Source organism: Argentina silus (genome assembly GCF_951799395.1).
Source record: "Argentina silus genome assembly, chromosome: 7".
Taxonomy (NCBI): domain Eukaryota; kingdom Metazoa; phylum Chordata; class Actinopteri; order Argentiniformes; family Argentinidae; genus Argentina; species Argentina silus.
In genome coordinates, this window is record NC_139661.1 from 22,148,474 (window position 1) to 22,170,335 (window position 21,862).

Consider the following 21,862-nt stretch of genomic DNA (forward strand, 5'->3'; position numbering starts at 1 on the left):
CACACACACACCAGCACGCACGCACACACACACATACCAGCACGCACACACACACACATACCAGCACGCACACACACACACACCAGCACGCACGCACGCACGCCAGTTCATTCTAGCTGGAAAACAGTGTCATGGGACTGCAACAAAAACACTATTACCTGACAATTTCCATTTGAGAAATTACATTGTGTGTGTGTGTGTGTGTGTGTGTCCTTGTGTGTGTGTGTGTCCTTGTGTGTATGTGTGTGTGTGTGTGTGTGTGTGTGTGTGTGTGTGTGTGTGTGTGAGGTGAGGATATCTTTAACCGTGAAGCCCTTCTCATTAACATGGTAATATCCAAACAGCGGGGTGTGGGTAGGCTCCTCTGTGTTATTAGGATCCATCTCATTAGGCTTTCAGGAGATTTAAAGTTAACACACAAAAACTCAACTTAGGGAAACAATGAGACCTGAAGTTACGCTGTGTTTGAGAAAGTTACAAATACACAAATACACACACACACACACGTACACACACACACACACGCTTGCCTGCTGACTGTAATGCATATGAAACTAGCAAGGCTCTATGACGAAAAGAACGGCTCGTATTTTAGGAAAAAAAATCATAATATATTTTCTTGCACGAACCCGAAATATTGTACATATTCAACTATTAATGAGCCATGCATTAATCAGCAGAGAAGCACAGACACGTGTCGGCCATCTTGTGTGAACCACTCACCCCAGTAAGATGGATGACTCCCAGTGATGTCACAGAGCAGCCCATGAAGCCTACAAATTGCAGTTCGGGACAGTGCTCTGCAAACGCCCGCACAGACTTATCAGTCACCTGAGAGAGGAGAGAGAGAGAGAGAGAGAGAGAGAGAGAGAGAGGAGTTAGAGTTGAAATACTAAACTATTACTAATGCGACATGGTTTATCTACAAAAAAAAACACATTCATTTCCACCCAAAATTATTCATTATTCAATTATTCACAGCTAAGGGGTGATATTTACGGTAAAAGTTAACCATGCTGCACACCACGATATCCATGACCATAAGCGTGCGCACACACATGCACACGCACACGCAAGCACACACACACACACACACGCAAGCACACAACACACACACAGCCCTGAAGGTCAGAGCCCCTTGCCCTGGTCTTTTTTATGTTTGATTAGCAACATTCTTCTTTAATGCCCGGAGGATACTCCATCATCACAGCCTGCCTAACAGTGTCAACACTTCACGCCTCGGCCACTTTGAAGTTGTCTTACAACACTCTCAGAGAGGGAGGGAGGGAGGGAGAGAGGGAGAGAGAGAGGGAGGGAGAGAGAGAGGGAGGGAGGGAGAGAGAGAGAGGGAGGGAGGGAGGGAGAGAGGGAGCGAGAGAGAGAGAGAGAACGGAGAGAATGGGAGAGAACAAAGAGGAGGAAGAGCGGTAGACAGACAGAAGGCCCGGCGTAGGGTTATGATAGATTAGCTAGTCTTCATCATTCACACGCAGGGAAATGCAAAGCGCACATTATAGATTGATGATCAATAAGGAAGGGGAACTTTTTCCCGCTCCCATATAAATCAATATGAATTCTTCATCAACATTACTCAAGCATCTGCAGAAAACGCCACGACAACAAGAAGAATGGAGAGAAAACACTTTCTCTGCGCTGCTAAGCAGAGAGAATCTGTTCTGTACCTGACGGGAACAATATCTGTAATATTTCAAATAGTTCATTAATCTCAAAGAGAGAGGGGGAGAGAGAGAGGAGGGGGAGAGAGAGAGAGAGAGGAGGGGGAGAGAGAGAGAGACGGATCACTGACTATTTCTTCACTGAGATTAACTGACTTGACGCAGATCAACAAACATCAAAGAAAGTAACAACAAATATATTCTCTTTGTTTTTTTTGACATTTTCACTGTTTCTCTTTCAAAAGCCCAAAAAGTACATCATAAACACACGCTAACTGTATCACGCACGCACGCGCACGCACGCACGCACGCACACACACACACACACACACACACACACACACACACACACACACACACACACACACACACACACACACACACACAATGGCTGAGTAGCTAATAAGGTTTCGGTCAATTGAGGGGATGAAAGAGCGGAGAGACGATGTGATGGAGGGAGAGAAAGGAGGGAGAGAAAGAAGGGAGAGAAAGGAGGGAGAGAAACGCAAGAATGTGTGGTGTGAAATCCGTCCCTGTGTAGGTGCAAGATCAAAGATAGTACAGACCCACACCCCCTGCCACGCAAAGACAATTACTGTAAAACACCCACAGGCAGCACGGCCGTTTCTGCCTGGTCTCCCTTCCAGCACATTCTGATCTGGTCTAAAGCTACAGGGAAGTTAGGGCTGGAAACCACTGATGGCGTTTCTAATAACCGCAGAGGAAATATCCCATTCTTTCAATAAAACCAAAGAGGCTTTTCATAACTAGATGTTTTACATATAAATAAAAAGGATGCCCTGATGTTTATGAAATTGCCTCATGAGAAGAGGGATGGTGATCTGGAAATGATGAATATAAAAGAGGAAGCCTTGGGGTTGGGGGAGTCATATTCACTGCGGAAGATGTGATTCGTGCACACTCACACTCACGCACACGTTTGATCAAATGCGTCTCCCAGCTCCCCTGTGGAGCTCATATCATTAGACAGGATACATAATCTCATAGGCCGTAGTGATGCTCCCAATGCCAATCTTTACATTAATAATGAAGGAATGATAATAGACCTCATTGGCAGTGTCCGTGGTGAGATAAGAGGAGACTGATATGAGACCAGGTGCTGAGCAGGGTCAATAGGCTCAGCGCTCAACAGCAATGCTAAATCTACAGGGTTGATCTTGAGTCATTGGCAGAGTTCTTAACATGCTGTTATCTGTCCATGTGGGGAAAGTTGTCATGGACACACACACACAGGGACACACACACTCACACAAATACACACACACACTCACACACTCACTTTCTTCAAAGCAAATCAAATCTGAGAAGGTGAAAGGGACCAACAGTTCTCCTCTGGTGGTCATTTTTGGATCCCATTCTCCCTGCCCCCCCCCCACCACCACCCTCCTCTTTTTCTCTCCTTCTATCCTCCCGTGAGGTCCTGTATCTCAAAGGTTCTCAGGGCAAGGGAGAGGAGGATGGAGAACTCAGGTAGAGAGGTATACCAATTACAGTATACAGTATACCACCAATTACAGTATACAGTATACCACCAATTACAGTATACAGTATACCACCAATTACTTCTAGTGAAAGTTAACAAGTGTGAAGTTCCTACCACAGCAGATTCCTCCTTTCCTCATGAACAATCTGAAACTGATTGGAGATTAAAAGGAAATATAGTTTACTGCACTAACCTACTAAAGCTGTCATCAAAGCAAAAGGTGGCTACTTTGAAGAATCTAAAATATAAACCATATTCTGGTTTGTTTAACACTTACTTTTTTTTTTACTACATAATTCCATATGTGTTCCTTCATAGTTTTGATGTCTTCAATATTAATCTACAATGTAGAAAATAATTTTAAAAAAAATAAAGAAAAAACATTGAATGAGAAGGTGTGTCCAAACTTTTGACTGGTACTGTACATTTTCTATGTCTATGTGACCATCTACATGGGAGTCTGGAGTTGGCCTGTGATACCTTCCATTCCTTTCTAAACATCTTTCCTATTCTGTACCCAATATGCAGACAGAGAAGGGGCAGGAGAGGAAGAGGAAAAAGAGACAGAGCGAGAGAGAGAGAGAGAGAGAGAGAGTGAGAGAGAGAGAGAGAGGGAGAGTGAGAGAGAGAGGGAGAGAGAGCGAGAGAGAGAGAGAGAGAGAGAGAGGGAGAGTGAGAGAGGGAGAGTGAGAGAGAGTGAGAGAGAGTGAGAGAGAGAGAGAGAGGGAGAGTGAGAGAGAGGGAGAGAGAGCGAGAGAGAGAGAGAGAGAGCGCATGGTGAAGTGAAAGACAAAATGAAAGAGAAAGACAAAGATGGATAAAGACAAGAGTTAAAATGACATTTCAGTTCCATAAGAGAAGAAAGGGCTGTTAAACCTGAATCGACCAGCGGCTTCATCTCCTCCTCTCCTCCATGTGCACTGATCTGACTGAGCTCGCCAGGCGAAAGCGCAGAGCTTGCGTATACAATAGTACCTTTTCAGATCGATACACACAAAGGAGAAAAGACAAGGAGAGGAAGACACGGTAGTAGTATTGAAAGTGCGAGCGTCCGCCCGTGGCCTAGTGCGGTTCAGTGGTTCAGCACCGCGGTCTACAGTGCAGACATTTCCCCATGTCGACATTCAGTTCCAATCTGGCCCATGCTCTGCTGACATACCCCTCCAACCTTACATTCCTGTCTGTCTCCACTATCTACCCAATAAAATAAAAACAATACAAGTGGGACTGGTCCTGGTCCGCACACATAAAGAAAATACCTTCAAAAAAAAAAAAAAAAAAAAGAAGAAGCAAACTTTGAGAGCATACAGGAGGTACATCTTGAAGTGAGTTGAACAGCTGGCATATGAATCTGGCTGGTCAGAGAGCCAGGAGGAGTCGTTCTGCTGCCAAAGAACTATCGGGAAAAACATTTTCAGGTTGAGCACCAACAGAATCAAAACCAACATACTGACATGACTCCTAAATCACAACCGTCTGGGAGAAGGCAAGCAAAGGCTGCTTCCAAACTGTCCATCACACAGCCTGTGCGTGTGTGTGTGTGTGTGTGTGTGTGTGTGTGTGTGTGTGTGTGTGTGTGTGTGGGTGTGTATGTGGGTGTGTGAGAAGGCAAAAAACCCCTCAACCAAATCTTCAACTCCAAATCCTACCCTCCACCCTCTCCCTCAGTGCCCCCCCCAAACTCTTGAGTGGACTCTGATTTAAAAACATGAAAAGAGCAGCTCAGCGCTTTGGAGCAGGAGAACTGCCTATCTAACAGAACTCTTAAGCCCTTTTTAGGAGGGGATTGGGTTTTAAACAGTAGTCTCAGGGCGAGGGGGATATTGGGATGGGTGGGGTTGGGAGCCCCTGAGCTGGTGAGGGTCGTATTGTGGGGTTTGCAGCTGTGCATCCAGGATTGGCCTATACACCCACCAGAAGACTCATAAATAAAGGATAAGATGGCCATTATCGGATACGGTGGAAGACCAAAAGCAAGCGTGTGTGTGTGTGTGTGTGTGTGTGTGTGTGTGTGTGTGTGTGTGTGTGTGTGTGTGTGTGTGTGTGTGTGTGTGGTTACAAAATTCTGGCATAGCAGAGTGGGTTAGCTCTAGTCCAAGGGGGGCAGTTGAAAAACATCAATGGCAGCTCACACAGAGATTCATGAAGTATTGAGCAAGTACTCCATCACATAACACACTCACTCACACACACACACACACACACACACACACACACGTACTGTACACACAGTTTACCTTTTCTCCACACACAAAAGCATGTGTAAAGCATACATGGAGATGAAAACCAACAAGCTGGACAACCAACCCTGCCCTGAACAACGACATCTCCTCATCCCAACCCTGCCCTGGACAACCAACTCTACCCTGAACAACAACATCTCCTCATCCCAACCCTGCCCTGGACAACCAACCCTGCCCTGGACAACAACGTCTCCTCATCCCAACCCTGGCCTGGACCACCAACCCTGCCCTGAACAACGATGTCTCCTCATCCCAACCCTGCCCTGGATCACCAACCCTGCCCTGGACAACAACGTCTCCTCATCCCAACCCTGCCCTGGATCACCAACCCTGCCCTGGACAACAACATCTCCTCATCCCAACCCTGCCCTGGACAACCAACCCTGCCCTGAACAACAACATCTCCTCATCCCAACCCTGGCCTGGACCACCAACCCTGCCCTGGACAACCAACCATGCCCAGGACAACACACCTCATCCCAACCCTGGCCTGGACCACCAACCAAGCCCTGGACCACCAACCAAGCTCACACATGCACACATCCTCAATAACAACCCACTCTGTGTCTTCAGCACGTCACTACCTTTATGAAAAGTATTTTACTGGCACACTCAACACAGCTTTAGGGCTTTCCAATGCTCGTAAACTCTGATACAGAAGCAATCTGAGCTCTTTGTTGAAGTGGGACGATTTTCATCAAAGCTCATTTTTTCCAGGGTAATCATTTTCTCCATAAACACTCTCGGAGGATAGATATAAAAGTGATGGGTTCATCAAAGTCTGGTAGTGCACGTGTACACACGCACACACACACACACACACACAGCATGCACTCAAAGAGACACACACACACACACACACACACAGTTTAGGTGGACAGTTAGTATTGATTTGAAAGACCGGTGATGTGACGAAAAAGTAATTGAATGTTTCCCCTTTGTGAGAACAAATGCCTTGAAGCAAATTCAAGCTCGGTACAAAAAGTCATAAACATATTCACGTCTACACACAAACACACACACACACACACACATACACATACACGTTGCTGTGTATGGTACTTCAATAAGTAATTTTCTGCTCAAAACAGTATATTTCTATGATCTGCATATAATGGTGTCAAAAAATATAATATAAATAAAACATAAAAAAAAAAAATTCTAAGAAATTTCAATTTAGAGGTAGGAAATTGGCAATAAGGGCATTAAGGCTGTCTGGAACAGAATGATAGAGGCAATCAATGGACTGTACTAATGAGTCCTGATGAAACAGCACCCACACTCAACACACCTCCCACTTCCTCATTAATGGCACTTATTGACTTGAAGCATCTACGATAGAGAGAGAGAGAGACAGAGAGAGAGACAGAGAGAGAGAGAGAGAGAGAGACTGAGACAGAGACAGAGAGAGACAGAGAGAGAGAGAGAGAGAGAGACAGAGACAGAGAGAGAGAGAGACAGAGAGAGACAGAGAGACAGAGACAGAGAGAGAGAGAGAGAGAGAGAGAGAGAGAGAGAGAGAGAGAGAGATTGGACCAGGAGGAGACTTACACATCAATACACAAACCTGGGGAAGAGAAGACAAGAAAAGAGAAGACTACTTTATTATTATCATTGCGGCCCTGTCTTCACCTTGTTCCTCAGCTTACAGGCAGAGGATAATGACACAGAGCAGAATGTCATATACAGCAGGTAACTTTACACTGAACATGTCCCGCTCTTGCAGATACTCAACGTGAGGACGAGAGAACAGGCAGCTTGAGAAGCCAGGTAAACGTTGGGTAGTGCCATTGTCTCCCCTCCTCAGTAAATGAAAGCGAGGCCGAGTCTCATTTCTTTTCGTAATACAATTATGTCAACAAAGACCTTGTCAGCAGGATCAGACTCACACAGAGGCAATCAGCAAGTCAAAGGGAATGTGACAAACAGAAGTCTAAAAAAGAGAAACAAGAGAGAGAGTAACAAGAATGAAGAGAGAGAGAGAGAAAGAGAGAGAGAGGGAGAGAGTTTGTGAGTTATCTGTCGCTTTGCTGAAATAATGTCCCTTTCTGCGCCGTTGAGCAAACGTTGCATTCTCTCATTGCCTGGTGATGTGAGACAGGCTCTCTCCATCACCAGGGCTTCGTAGAGACACAGACACTCACTCACTCACCCCCTACAGAGTCACACACACACACACACACACACACACACACACACACACACACACATACACAGATAAAACACAGACACACACAAAATTAACCTTCGTGAAAGTCTAGACTAATAAGAGATTCCTGGCATTTCTGTGTTTTCCTTGGCCAAATGGGAGGAGAAGTCATTTCTATTTTTGGCATAATCTTGAGGGACACTGACTGGAAGAGACAGAGAGGAGAGACACAGGACAAGAACTCTACAACCTACAGTATTAATGTTAACATTAGTCTCTGCTCTTGTGTATATTGCTTTTGCAACATGGCTCCTTTCATGCCGATTCATCTTGTTTGAATTTGAATTTGACAGACAGAGAGAGAGAGAGAGAAAGTGAAAAGAGAGAGAGAGAGACATACAGTACAGTACTCTCCTTCACACAGTCACAGGCACGCACACACACTCACACACACACACACACACACACTCTGTCGGGCCAAAAAAGCCAATCTCTGTGGGAGCGGATTCTTCATCTCTCCCTGCGACGTGATCTTATCAAACAGATGACGGAGGAGGGGCTCGGGTGGGAGTTCGCCATCATCGTCTCATCAATCAGTCAAATTAACAAACCTTTATTAACACAGAGACCAGCGAACAGAGAGGGAAAAGAGGAGATTGATAATGATTGGTAAATATAGTGGAACATATCCTCTGTACGTTCACACAGTGCTCCTCCAGAGCCGTGGTTCCAGTCATCTTTACTTGCCTTAAGGATTTGCTACAAGTACAATATGTCATCTATTTTTGCATACAGCACACAATATACCGCAGGCCTAATGCTTACAGAAAGAATACAGGCTAGTGTTTTAGCATACAGGAACACTGGCTGATAAATCTCCTACTGTGGTGTTAGAGGCAGTTGTTTAACAATGTCCTGTCCTGATCTCTGCCTCTGTCCCCCCCCACACTCCCCCGGGAACCCCCGCCTTACCATGTTTACAATGTGAACTTTAGAACACAGTTAGAAATCAGTTGTTTACTTTCAAACTTCCAAACTCCTACTGCCTCTTGATCTCTTTCAGGGAAGCGGAGGTGTGAATGACACCACGCGTCACAACAAGTGAACGTACGTGTGTGGGTGTGTGTGTGTGTGTGTGTGTGTGTGTGTGTGTGTGTACCTCTCTCTGGGAGGCAGATGTGTGTAAGGGACTAAAATGTCCCCCGTTGTGGGTGTTCTGACAGGCAACCTACCACCCCCCCCCCGCCCGCCCCCCCACCCCTCTCGTCTACCAAGCTAGCAAACCTTTCCGTGCCAGCGGGGAGACTGTGTGTGTGTGTGTGTGTGTGTGTGTGTGTGTGTGTGTTTCTGTGACCTGCCGTTGGGCAACATGGGCAGCTGTCAGCGATGACAAAACCAATCCTCTGACCACTTGACTACCCACGACGCCTCGCTGTGGGCCGCTGGCGTTGAAGGGTTTTGTTTGTGTAAATAAACATCGGGGATGCGGCGCTCCCTCTCTCTCTCTCTCTCCTTCTCTCCCTCTCTCTCCTTCTCTCTCCCTCTCTCTCTCCTTCTCTCTCCCTCTCTCTCCTTCTCTCTCCCTCTCTCTCTCCTTCTCTCTCTCTCTCCCTCTCTCTCTCTCCCTCTCTCTCTCTCTCTCTCTCATGTTTCCCTATGTCAATTTCTCTCCATCTCAGTCCCTTTATCTCTCTCTATCGCTCCCTCTCCATCCCTCTCTTTCTCTCCAAGGGGGGGGCTGGTGATGTCACAAGGCCACGCTGACCCTAGAGGCCATGTCTGACAGAGAGGTCTCTGTGACAAATCAGTCACGAACACAAACACACTTCACTCTGGAGGCAATGGAGACAAACTACGTTACTTTGATCTAAGGACTGTTTTCATCCTTCCTCTGCCGACAGACTGACAACTCCTTACTGATGCTCCTCTAAGTGCAACCTAAATGGCACTCGCCTTTCAGAGATAATATGCACATGAAGGCAAGATTAAACCTCCTCAAAGGAAAAATTACTTGAAACTTTTTTTCGGTGAAAACGCAATGAATTACTCTAGAGCACAAAATGGATTTATCGATGACACCCGTGCAATCTAGCCTGAAATACGACATCAGAATAGGGACAGAGGTGCCTCGATCAACTGTCTGGTTACGTTGAAACTCCTCGAAATCAATAACTCCATTTCCATCTCTAAACGCAAAAATCACATGCGATATCTGCCCTCTCTGTTCCACTTATCTGTCAAAAGAGCGACTTCCACATACTTTGAAACATCGACGCTTTAGCCTGCACACAAAGGCTACGGTTTTCCATGTTGTTGGGGACAATGACTCCCAAAGGGAGAGCCATCAACGGGCCGTCCTCTGGCTCACACACGCTGGCACGCCGGCGTCAAACACTCCCGTCTCGCTCTACCGATGTCACATGGCCCTGCGGAGGCTGCTGATGGGGAGAATCTGCATGGCCCATCACCACGGTGATTGATCTCGTCACTCCTTTGCCGTGGAAACCGAAAATTGCCTGTCATTTAAACGATGGCTTCACAGCCCTTTGTTCCCCAGGAGACTCCTTCTACTACTCTGTGTTTGTGTGCGTGTGTGTGTGCGTGTGTGTGTGTGTGTGTGTGGACACTTTCTTGTCGTAGTATTAACAGGAACACACACACACACACACGCACACACACACACACACACACACACACACACACACACACACACACACACACACACACTGTGGCTTAGAGATGAAGAGGTGTTTTTCGTGTAGCCCTATTCCCAGTGGATCAATAGTACTTTGTTATGTGTTGGAGGGAAATCAAAGGCTACTTTGGAGGAAACCAGGCGGTTGTACTCCTCTGAACATAAAGCAGAAGCTATCATCACACCGCACAGAGGAGAAGCTGAATCAATGGAGCTGGTGGAAATCTTCCCTCGCCCCCTGTTCTCTCGCCCCCTGTTCCCTCACCCCCTGTTCCCTCTCCCCCTGTTCTCTCGCCCCCTGTTCCCTCACCCCCTGTTCTCTCTCCCCCTGTTCTCTCGCCCCCTGTTCTCTCGCCCCCTGTTCCCTCGCCCCCTGTTCTCTCTCCCAGATACTGATCCACCTGAGCAACACCTCATCTTCCCCAGGGCCCAATGGGCATGATCACACCTCAACCTCTCCACTGAGACAGCTCACCACCCTACCATCTCCGACACCTCGGGGTGCGACCCATTGGATGAGGTGGATGAGGCCTGACAGTGGATGAGGTGGATGAGGCCTGATGAGGGGGATGAGGCCTGACAGTAGATGAGGTGGATGAGGCCTGACAGTGGATGAGGTGGATGAGGCCTGATGAGGTGGATGAGGCCTGATGGAGGTGGATGAGGCCTGATGTATTCATCCAACGCTGGAATATAATACGGAAGCGAGAAGCTCCGTTTGTTGCCCGTTATAAAAGGGCACAAAGACCCCGGAACAAAATCCGAGAGGATGTTCTAGGGCTTTCTAAAAGCACTTTAAAAGTGGTACTGAAGTTGACCAACCCAGCACATCGTAGGTCCTCTCCCCTCCCCTCTTAAACCGTCTATTGTCTTCTCCTAAGGTTGGATGTAATAGGCTAGCCGTTGGTTCACAAGGTCTGAACAGTTGTTTATCATCCATGGACCTCCGCTCACTTTCCTGACTCCCCCCCGTCTCTCACTGATCCAAGGTCAGTTGTACTTGTCAGTTGTTCTCCCCCTAATAATCAAGGTTGGGATTTGGGGGGGGGCCCAAGGCTGATCCTAGATAGCTACTGGCAACCCCTGCGCTGTTTATCGATGTACTGTAAAAGCAGAAAGGCCTTGCTAAACCTCCATATTGGATTGTTCTGTTCAAGAGTCTACAGAGGGAACCTCCTCCTCCTCCTATTGACAGGAGCCCTGTTTATGGACCAACAACTCGCTACAACAGGGAGCTCTTAAAAAACCTGCCGGAGATCCTGCTGAGCAAGTTTACTTTTCTGTCGTCATAGACATTTCTCAAGCCTGCTGTTTTTCTTTGAGATGCTATCGACTGCCTTGGTCTTGATTAGAAAGGCAGATCTTTGATGTTAATCCCGGGGACAGGAGATTCCTCTCATCTCTCCTTCATCCTCTGCTGTTTTCAACATATGAGAGCGCGCGCACGCGCACGCACACACACGCACACACACGCACACACACACACACACACACACAGTCTTTCAAATGACATCTCTGTCACAACATGCTGTCTAGACAACATCATTAAAACATCAAAATTGACATTTTCCGAAACAACCTTCAACCCTTTTAAAATCCAAAACGTATTTGACTTAAGCTGACTAAAAATTATCCTTTTGGGAAAAGTAACAGCGCTGCCTTTATGAAAAGCTGCCATGATCTCGGGTTCTTTAGAAAGGAAAACGCAGTATTTCTGTGCCACTTCACTGTTAAAATCACACCCTTAAATCTAAGTCAAAGAGATTTAGAAGTCTTTAGAATACACAGACTGCCGGAGAACGGCACTATATATGCTAATAGGAGGTAATATCGCTGAGCTGGGAGGAGACGGAGACGCAGGGCCTACGCATGTTTGGAGAGAACAACATCGTCCATGGCAGGGTATATTTACTAGAACATTCTATCAATTTACACTTGGATTCTATAGAATCAGCCAGTGTCTCGACGGACAGAACCAACACTCTGACAACGCGCTGCCTCGTGGCAGACACCAGCGGTCCTATGCTCAAGCTTGTCGGGAGTTATTACGGCGTGCGTGTGCGTGCATGCGTGCATGTGTGTGTGCGTGCGTGTGTGTGCGTGTGTACGTGCGAAGAGCAGCAGCAGCAGCTTTTGGAAAACGGAGGGTCTCTTCATTCATCTCTCTCCAGCTCCAATAACCCAAAATGTTACACCGCTCACCGTAGCGACTGTAACATGGATGACTATTGGAGGATGGCAATGTTGACTTGGGGGACTGTTGTGATACAGGTACAGGGATGTAGGAGGGTAAACACATGACAAACACACACAGACACAGACACAGACAGACACACACACAAACACAGTCTTAGACACAGAACGTCAGTGTATTTCCTTCCTTACCCGTCTTCCTCCCCAAAGCAGCTCAAATCCACACACATCCCCGAAGCCCCATCAATGTCACCATAGGCCGGAACAGCCTGGGGCTCGCCTGAGGCCAGCAGCCCCCTCTGCCCCCACCCCCTCTGGCCACGCAGGCCCTGCATGCCAGGGCCTAATGATTAAAGCTGGAGGTGAGCCCGGGGGCAGGTGAGAGCCTCAATACTCAGGGGTCCCATATTCACACACACACACACACACACAATATTCATATTCAAAAGGACTATTTGGTAGTGCAGGTGAGCTGGTAGCCAGGTCGGTGACAGGGCCTGGGGCAGGGAAATTAGAACCCTGTTAAACGTGTTAGTCAGGCCTGAGCTCATACATAGGCGATTATTCACACTCGAAGATTGGTGGTGACAAGGGAAGACCCAGCGATGGAGGACTGGTGGTAGTATTCATAAAGAGCTGGAGTAGATGTAGGGCTGGTGGTAGTATTCATAAAGAGCTGGAGTAGGTGGAGGGCTGGTGGTAGTATTCATAAAGATCTGGAGTAGATGGAGGTATCTCACCAATGCTTACATTCATCCATCATCATTGGTGGATTCAACCAGGATGTATCCTGTATGCTCAGGCTGTATGCGTGACGCTGGCCCACACACTCCAGGGAATGTGTGTGTTAATATCAACGCATGTCTCATATTCACGGGTGTGCATGCTGTCACCAAACAGAATATTTCCACCAGTATGCAAATGCATCCAGGGGGAAGAAATACATACATACATACATACATACATACATCCTGTACATACATACATCCTGTATATACATACATACATACATACATACACGCTCATCGCAAGAGAAAAGAGAGAGGCAAAAAAGACAGAGAGTGAGAGAGAGAAAGGGAGAGAGAGAGAGAAAGAGAGAAAGGGAGAGAGAGAGAGAGAGAAAGGGAGAGAGAGAGAGAGAGAGAGAAAGAGAGAAAGGGAGAGAGAGAGAGAAAGGGGGAGAGAGAGAGAGAAAGAGATGAGTACAGTATATGGTGTAGACATTGTCGTACTCCCTCTTGAGGTTTCCTGAGGAAAACACAGTTACTGGCCATTAGCTCTCAACAGAAGAAGCAGGAGACAATTCGACTATTATCTCTCCCATAACTGTTCAACCTGACAATGAATGTCCCGCCGTTAAAACTGGAGAGTAGCTCATTAACATGGGCTAAACGGTGTGTGTGTGTGTGTGTGTGTGCGTGTCTAGTGCTATTGTAGGCTAATTAGCGGATGCTATCGTATGGGCTGGGCTGTGGGTCATTCTCAATTGTATAACATTCATTTATAGCCATAATAGTCATGTTAGCATGGCCACACTAGAAAAACACACTGCATGGCTCTGACCAGTGAAAAATGCCAAACTGACCAGTTTCATCCTCCCCCCTCCCCCCTCCCTCCGTGAAATCTTAACCCCCCCCCCCCCCCCCCCGCCGCCACCGCACCCACCCCCGGGTCCACAGACATTCTGTAAAGGTTGTTAGCGAGCCGCGGTTCCCAGGAGTGGAACGGAGGAGAGCGGGAGGACAGAGGGAGCTGGACCACAGCCAGGGAACAGTCTAGACACTCTAATACACGCCATGAGAGAGAGGCTTTATTGGCACGCACACACACACGCACGCACGCGCACACGCACGCACACACCCTCACACGCACACACGCACGCGCACACACACCCTCACACACACGCACGCACGCGCACGCGCACACACACACGCACGCACGCACACACGCACACACACACACCCTCACACACACGCACGCACGCACACACACACACCCTCACACACACGCACGCACGCGCACGCGCACACACACACGCACGCACGCACACACCCTCACACGCACCCGCACGCACACGCACACGCATGCACACACCCGCACACATACCCAGACCCACATGCACACACATACCCACACGTACACACACGGAGAAAAAGACACACACACTCTCAAACACACTCTCAAACGAACAATAACTTGTATAGACATCTCATGGCATGAGAGAAGGCCTTTATTGGCAGGTCAAGAACACACTCGTGCCATCAAACAGAAAGGAATGCCAACGGGAACGCAGAGACACACACTCACACATTACAGTATTCTATTTCACAGCAGGAGAGAGAGAGAGATCCTTTACTGCGACACACACACACACACACACACACACACACACACACACAGGATTTATTGGCCTGTGTGTGTCAGAGCCAAGCCAACCTAGACCTGGGCTGTGACTGTTCAAGGCCTGGTCTCACACCACACCAATGGAAATATCCTTCTGACCCTGGGAGGTTCAAACCATAAATCCTCCACGTAACACGCAGACAGAATAAAAAGCTAAGACATCCCCACCGGGGAACAAGCTGCCTGCCATCTTGGAAAGAGGGACATGACATAAAGCCTTGCTTACTAGAGTGTGTTTCATTGTCTGTCCGCAACTGTGAATCTCTCCTTCCTTTCTCGCTTCCTTCCTTCCTTCCTTCCTTCCTTCCTTCCTTCCTCCCTCCCTCCCTCCCTTCCTCACTACATTCATTAATGACTGTTGCCTGTGGAGGTGAGTTGTTCTGTGTCAGGTCTTCAACACTGCTGGTGAACAGAGACCATGGCTCAATGCAGTATCAACACACCAGCACTAACAGTGTTCTCCTGTTATCTCTCCCCTCTGTGTGTGTGTGTGTGTGTGTGTGTGTGTGTGTGTGTGTGTGTGTGTGTGTGTCCATTAGTGTATCTCAGCATGAGTCACAGAGGAGAATGGGCATAACAGGAAGGCAACTGATGGTGTGAATATGAATGAACCCCAACACACACCGTACACATCCACCACAGGTATATATATACACACAGACACAGACACAGACACAGACACAGACACAGACACAGACACAGACACACACAGACACACACAGACACAGACAGACACAGACACACACAGACACACAGACACACACACACACACACACACACACACACACACACACACACACACACACACACACCCCAGCCATGATAACGATGGAAAGAACGAGGAGAGAGTGATGGTTAAAGACGGCATTAGTGGGATGCATAAACATCGGATATTATGGGATAGCCCACTGGCGAGGCAGCCCGGCAGGGGTTGTCACGGAGACGTGGTACCCATGGTGATCTGTGTGATCTGGAAGGAGGAATGGCGGAGCGGCAAGGCCTTGGTGAATTAGTAGCACACTCAGAGAGAAAACCTCCATCGAGCACAGCCATAGACATGTACACACGAGCACACGCACACAAAACCTGCTGAATCCACACCCCCTCATGCAGCCTTCCAAGCAGCCTTCCAAGCAGCCTTCCGAGCCACATGAAAGGTCAGGCTGTTCCTCATCGCTCTGGTGCTGTAGTCCTGTTGACTCACAGTTAGAGCTGGGGTTCTAACACAAGCCTGACAGATAGGGGAGCCTTTCACACACAGGTCTGTCAATAGCACTGTTCATGAGGGAGAGAGGGAGAGGGGGAGAGGGGGAGAGAGGGAGAGAGAAAGAAGTATGGATGTATTATTAACAAGCCTTTCCTGTAGATTGAGGGCTGGTTTCCCTGGAGACCCTGAGTGTGAGTGATCAGTACACACACACACACACACACAGACACACAGAGACACACACGTACCCACAGCCGCGCACACACACACACAGGAAGCAGTCTTTACGGCCCACAAGGTCTGGATTATTTACAGGTCATGACTAATGCAGAGGGGTTAAGACTTTGATACAGCCCACCTGCCCGCCCCCTTTGATGCTTACATCCAGCAGGACTGGACGCAACGCACACAAACACACACACACACACACACACACACACACACACACACACACACACACACAGTAAGGTCCACACATGTCCTATCTTTTTCTCCTTATCTTTCCCTTCAACTCTCTCCTGCCCTCTCCTCTACCACTCCCTCCCTCTCTGGAAGACAACTCTTTGGGAGAAGGCCGTGGAGAAGGGAAGGCCATCCACTCGTTGAACAGATGAGACACCCAGTGGCACCCGACAGTGGAGCCAGAGATGACCACACACACCATCAAGGCTCTCCCTTCACAGTACTCTGATAACAATTCAAAACAAACAGGACATTTGTCAGGTTAGGTCTTATTTTTCCATAATCAGATACAACCGTCACCGGGTTGTCTTCCAATTACACTTCCCGTCTTCTTTAAAGACGGCTCAGAATCCCACCTGAGGAGATGTCCTACAGCCCTAATTTCACACCCTGTTTCCTTCTCATCAGGGACCACCCTTGTGAGGGACCCTAGCCTCCTAAATCACCATGGTAACAGAGCAAGACACAGCGACGTTCGTCTCAGTCCCTCACCAGGTGTTGAACAGATGCCTGAAGGAGGTGTGAAGAAAAAAAAAGGGGGGGAAGAAAGAAAAGGAAGTATGAATTATCAATGTGTCGCGGAGCAAATGGAAAATGATTATTTCATGTTGAATCCGGTTCTGGATTGTAGCTCTGAAATATTAACAGTTTTCGGTGTGTGATGAATATTTGATGGGTGAGAGTGAAACAATGACTGCAGTGATTTGCAGTGATTTGAAGGTGGTGACCGCAAGAGATCAAAGGTCAATTAGAGAACCAACTGACCGCAAATCTTCACCTTCAGCTGAATAGATACGAGCAAATCGAACCAAATCATATCCACTAGAACTACGTGTGTGTTTGAAGCTGTACACGTGTGATTTTACTGCATTTAAACTAATGAAAACGTGAGGTAAAAGTTAGTCTGAATACATCACGAGGAGTGCCAGCTGTGTCACCTTGAAGCCCACTCTGTCCTCTCCACTAGGGTATTCGCTCCCTGCTAATTACGGCCATGGCTGTAAGCTAAACCCTCAACTTCTCACCTTCAAAAACCTCTGCAGGACGACACTCCTTCATACACTCCTTCCTCTGATAATGGATTTGCAATTCCCTTTTTAGATTCATTCAAATGAACCTCGGACCGACTTGGTGGTGGATTTGTAAAGATTGAAAACCTTTTAGTGTTGCTTTTGCTTGAGTTCCTCCAACAATCAGGTATCCACTGAAGGAGGAGGAGTGTGCAAGCAGGTATGGGTACATCTGTGACCCCGGGAGGGGAGAGGAGGGAGGGGGGGGGGGGGAGAAAGAGAGAGCTGCAAGAGTGAAATGTTATAGTTTTGAGTAAGAGAGGTGTGGGGGGGGGGGGGGAAAGAACAAAATAAAGAGAGAGAAAGAAACAAAGAAAGAAAGAAAGTGAGAGAGAGAGAGAGAGTGAGAGGGAGAAGATGAAGAAAAAACAGCATTACCATGGAGGAGTAATCACTGTCTTAAAAGCTTCCCCCGCTGAGTCAAAGTGCTTTTGGGAAAAGACAGAGCGAGAGTAGAAAGATGGAGATAGAAATTAGCGTAGCAACTGTGGGCTTGTGTGACAGTGAGGGCTGAGGAGGCAAAGTGTCTTAAGCTGACAGAGGGTAAAACAGAGAGCGAGAGAAGGAAGGAGTGAGTGAGAGAGAGAGAAAATGAGCATGTCTTAAGGGGCTCACTCTGTCCATTTCTGCATCATTCTCTCCTATTAGTGCTGCTCTTCCGGCTGTCCAAACACCACTGAAGCCTAATAAAGCCTTCAGCGGGCACGCAAACACACACACGCAAACACACACACACACGCACACACACACACGCACACACACACGCACACGCACACGCACACATATGCAAACACACACACACACACGCACACACACACACGCACACACACACACACACACACACGCACACGCACACGCACACACACGCACACCACACGCATATGCACACGCACACACACACCACATACACACAGATTGTCTGAAATGGCTCCTGGCTGGGGGGGTATTTCCACTCAGCTTTTAAAACTGACCTCCACCCACCCTGGACCCACTCACCCAAAAAAACCTGAAACTTAAAAACGGGGGACGATTTTGGTTCTCCGTTATTTGGCAAGCTGCTTGTTTGGAGCGAGTTTTTCCATTTTCCACCCATTTTGAGGCTAATGAACGTCCAAAAAATGTCAAACAGCTTCAAAAAGCCTTTCAGGAGGACTTTATAGTGTAGGTACGGGCCTGTGTTCAGACCGCTGAAGTGCTGTGATGGAAACGGGGTGGAGGGATGGTGGGGGTGGAGTTACCGAGATGCGGGGGCAGTTGGAGAGTCAACTTTGAAAAAGAGATTATGGATGAAAGAAACACGTCAGAATATGCGCCTCTCTCTGAAAGACTAAACCTTAAGTGTGGTGGGGGTTGAATATGGCTGATGCAGCCCAAAACTATTCTGGTGGTTGTAAATGTATTTTCTCTGAACTGAAAAGGTGTTTATGCTGTATGTGCGTAGGGCTGTACGGTGCCAGTATCCTAAATGTGTGTGGCAGGGTAATAATGTTGCAATACTACTCTGGTAATACAACACAATATTCTTGTGGCTCGGTAGACAGCTACATACAGGTAAATAACCAGTTTCCATTACAATCTGCAAGGAAAAGAACAGCCAATCCTTTAAATGGGCAATCTGGGATTGATACATCAATTTGTTTTTTACTTTTAAATAAATTATATAGAGCCATTGATTCTTGAAGAATATAACTGTTTAGTGTACACAGTACGTGTGTGTGTGTGTGTGTGTGTAAGGTATGTGGTGGGGTTCATTCATATTCACACCATGCATTTTTTAAATGTCATGTATACTGTAAAAGGGTAGGTAAGCCTCAGAGCCGTGGTTTTAATCCCTACAGATTTGCTCCGACTGCTCACCCGTACTACTGTAAACATCCATCCCAAACACAGCCTCAAAGGTTGGGCACCGTTCCATGTGATCCACCGTCAAGTTATTCTAAAGTTTGTACTGCGTTCTGTTTTTGAGCCCAATAATGTAAAACAAGAAGCCTAAAAGCTGTTTCAACTCATTTACATCAAACCGTTCACTATCTGTTTTTCTCAGAGAGAGAGAGAGTGGAAAAGAAGAGGAGAGAGAGAGAAAAGAAGAGGAGAGAGAGAAAAGGAGATAAAAGGAGCTAAAAGGAGAAAGCCAGAGAGGAAGAGAGGAAGGCAAAGAGAATTATATATATAGAGAGAGAGGAGAGACAGAGAGAGAGAGGGGGGGGAGAGAGGGGGAGAGAGGGAGAGAGAGGGAGAGAGGGTGAGTGTAATCGATGTTCTCAGTAGCACCACATAACTTCTCTAATTGCTGCATTAAATATTGAGGGGAATCACTGCGAGCTTCGCTACGGTCAACATTAAACTTTAACATGAAACGAACAGAACTTCACTACAGAGCCCATCTCGTCCTTCACTCTATCAGTCCCCAGCCCACCTCCACCTCCATGCAGAAAGAGAGGACGGAGGGACTACATCCTCCCTCTGGTATCAGTCCCCAGCACACCTCCACCTCCATACAGAAAGAGAGGACGGAGGGACTACATCCTCCCTCTGGTATCAGTCCCCAGCACACCTCCACCTCCATACAGAAAGAGAGGACGGAGGGACTACATCCTCCCTCTGGTATCAGTCCCCAGCACACCTCCACCTCCATACAGAAAGAGAGGACGGAGGGACTACATCCTCCCTCTGGTATCAGTCCCCAGCACACCTCCACCTCCATACAGAAAGAGAGGACGGAGGGACTACATCCTCCCTCTGGTATCAGTCCCCAGCACACCTCCACCTCCATACAGAAAGAGAGGACGGAGGGACTACATCCTCCCTCTGGTATCAGTCCCCAGCACACCTCCACCTCCATACAGAAAGAGAGGACGGAGGGACTACATCCTCCCTCTGGTATCAGTCCCCAGCACACCTCCACCTCCATACAGAAAGAGAGGACGGAGGGACTACATCCTCCCTCTGGTACTGCATGCATCCCTCCATTCCAGCCTTAGGAACTGAGATACAGGAACAGAGGGATGGAGAGTCGGGATGTCACGGTGAACCGGTTCTTCAGTAAACCACGGTGTCAAACTATAAGGTTATCCTACCGGAAGAATGTACATCCTCCGTCAGGTTATCAGTTCACCGGTGTTACTGCTCAATGTACTGCTAAAACCAGTGCCGGTGTGTTCCACAAGCGAGGAGACAAGGAGCCGACAACCAACTCATGATCAGCTACTTTTTTGAACTTCATAAACAACATTTACATTTAAGGCATCTAGCAGACGCCTTTAAACAAAGCGACTTACAACAAATACATTTGTTTAAGTAAGTGAATCATCTATCCATCAGTCATCATAAGATAAAGTAATCAATGCTCAGACCAAGGGCCATAGGCAGTCACAATGCTAGAAGAAGGAAAACTACTTTAAAATGTACACGTTATGACCTATTGATGAGAGCCAATCACAATGCGAGCCTTATCAGATGAAATCTGCGATGCTTTACGTTACTCCAGTGTTCAAGGGGCCCTGCGAAAATAATATAAGAACTTGTGGTATTATCAGATGAAATTATACAAAGTTTAGTACACCACAATAACAACATAATGTCCCAACATAATGTTTGCCCTACAGCAAACCGCAGCTTATGGAACATAAAGGATTTGTGGTAGAGTGGAAAGAGGGAGAGTAGCAGATAAGTTCATGAAGAACGGAGAGATGAGGAGAGGGAATTGTTTAAATATCAAAAAATAACATGGACCGTGCAAACTCATGTTTTAAAAAATACCGGTATCTACTCTCACACTGTTTGTTGTAGTCATCACGCATTCTCTCTAGCATCTAAATGAAGGTCTTATCTGTGTGGCTTTTATAAACATGACAGTGTGGAAAAGCGGGGGTAAACTCACAAGCAAAAAAAACAATCAATATCTTCATAAACCCTACGTCAATATATGACAAGAGATACAGTACTGAAGTACCTCGTCAATCAATCTAAAGTAAATCAATCTCAATAAATTCATATCAGACCATCACAGACCTCAGACCCACCCTCTAATAAAATAAGTAGAGTGCATGTGTTAAAATTCGCTTCATCTACAAAGCGAAGTGAAAGGGGGAGAGAGGGTAGCCCAGCTAAAACGCGACTCGAAGTCTGTAGTACTCCGTACTTGTCTTCAGGGAGTCTAGGGAGGCCCTTTGATGTTGTAAGCACAATGTTGTATGGCACGGTGCATCCACTGTATTGTTTGTCTTGTATCTTTTTTTTAATTGAAGGAACCATGAGGTA

General features: G+C 47.2%; 1 protein-coding gene across 1 annotated transcript in view; it reads right to left on the bottom strand.

Annotated features, from left to right (window-relative positions):
- Window positions 1–669: 669 nt before the first annotated feature.
- The window catches only part of fbxl17 (F-box and leucine-rich repeat protein 17), a gene marked incomplete at its 3' end in the record, with an annotated part of 56,883 nt that continues 35,690 nt past the window's right edge, over window positions 670–21,862 (bottom strand). The window contains exon 7 of the mRNA XM_083674010.1: window positions 670–831. Within this exon, the coding sequence (XP_083530136.1) occupies window positions 670–831 (162 nt within the window). The remainder of the gene's footprint in view (window positions 832–21,862) is intronic.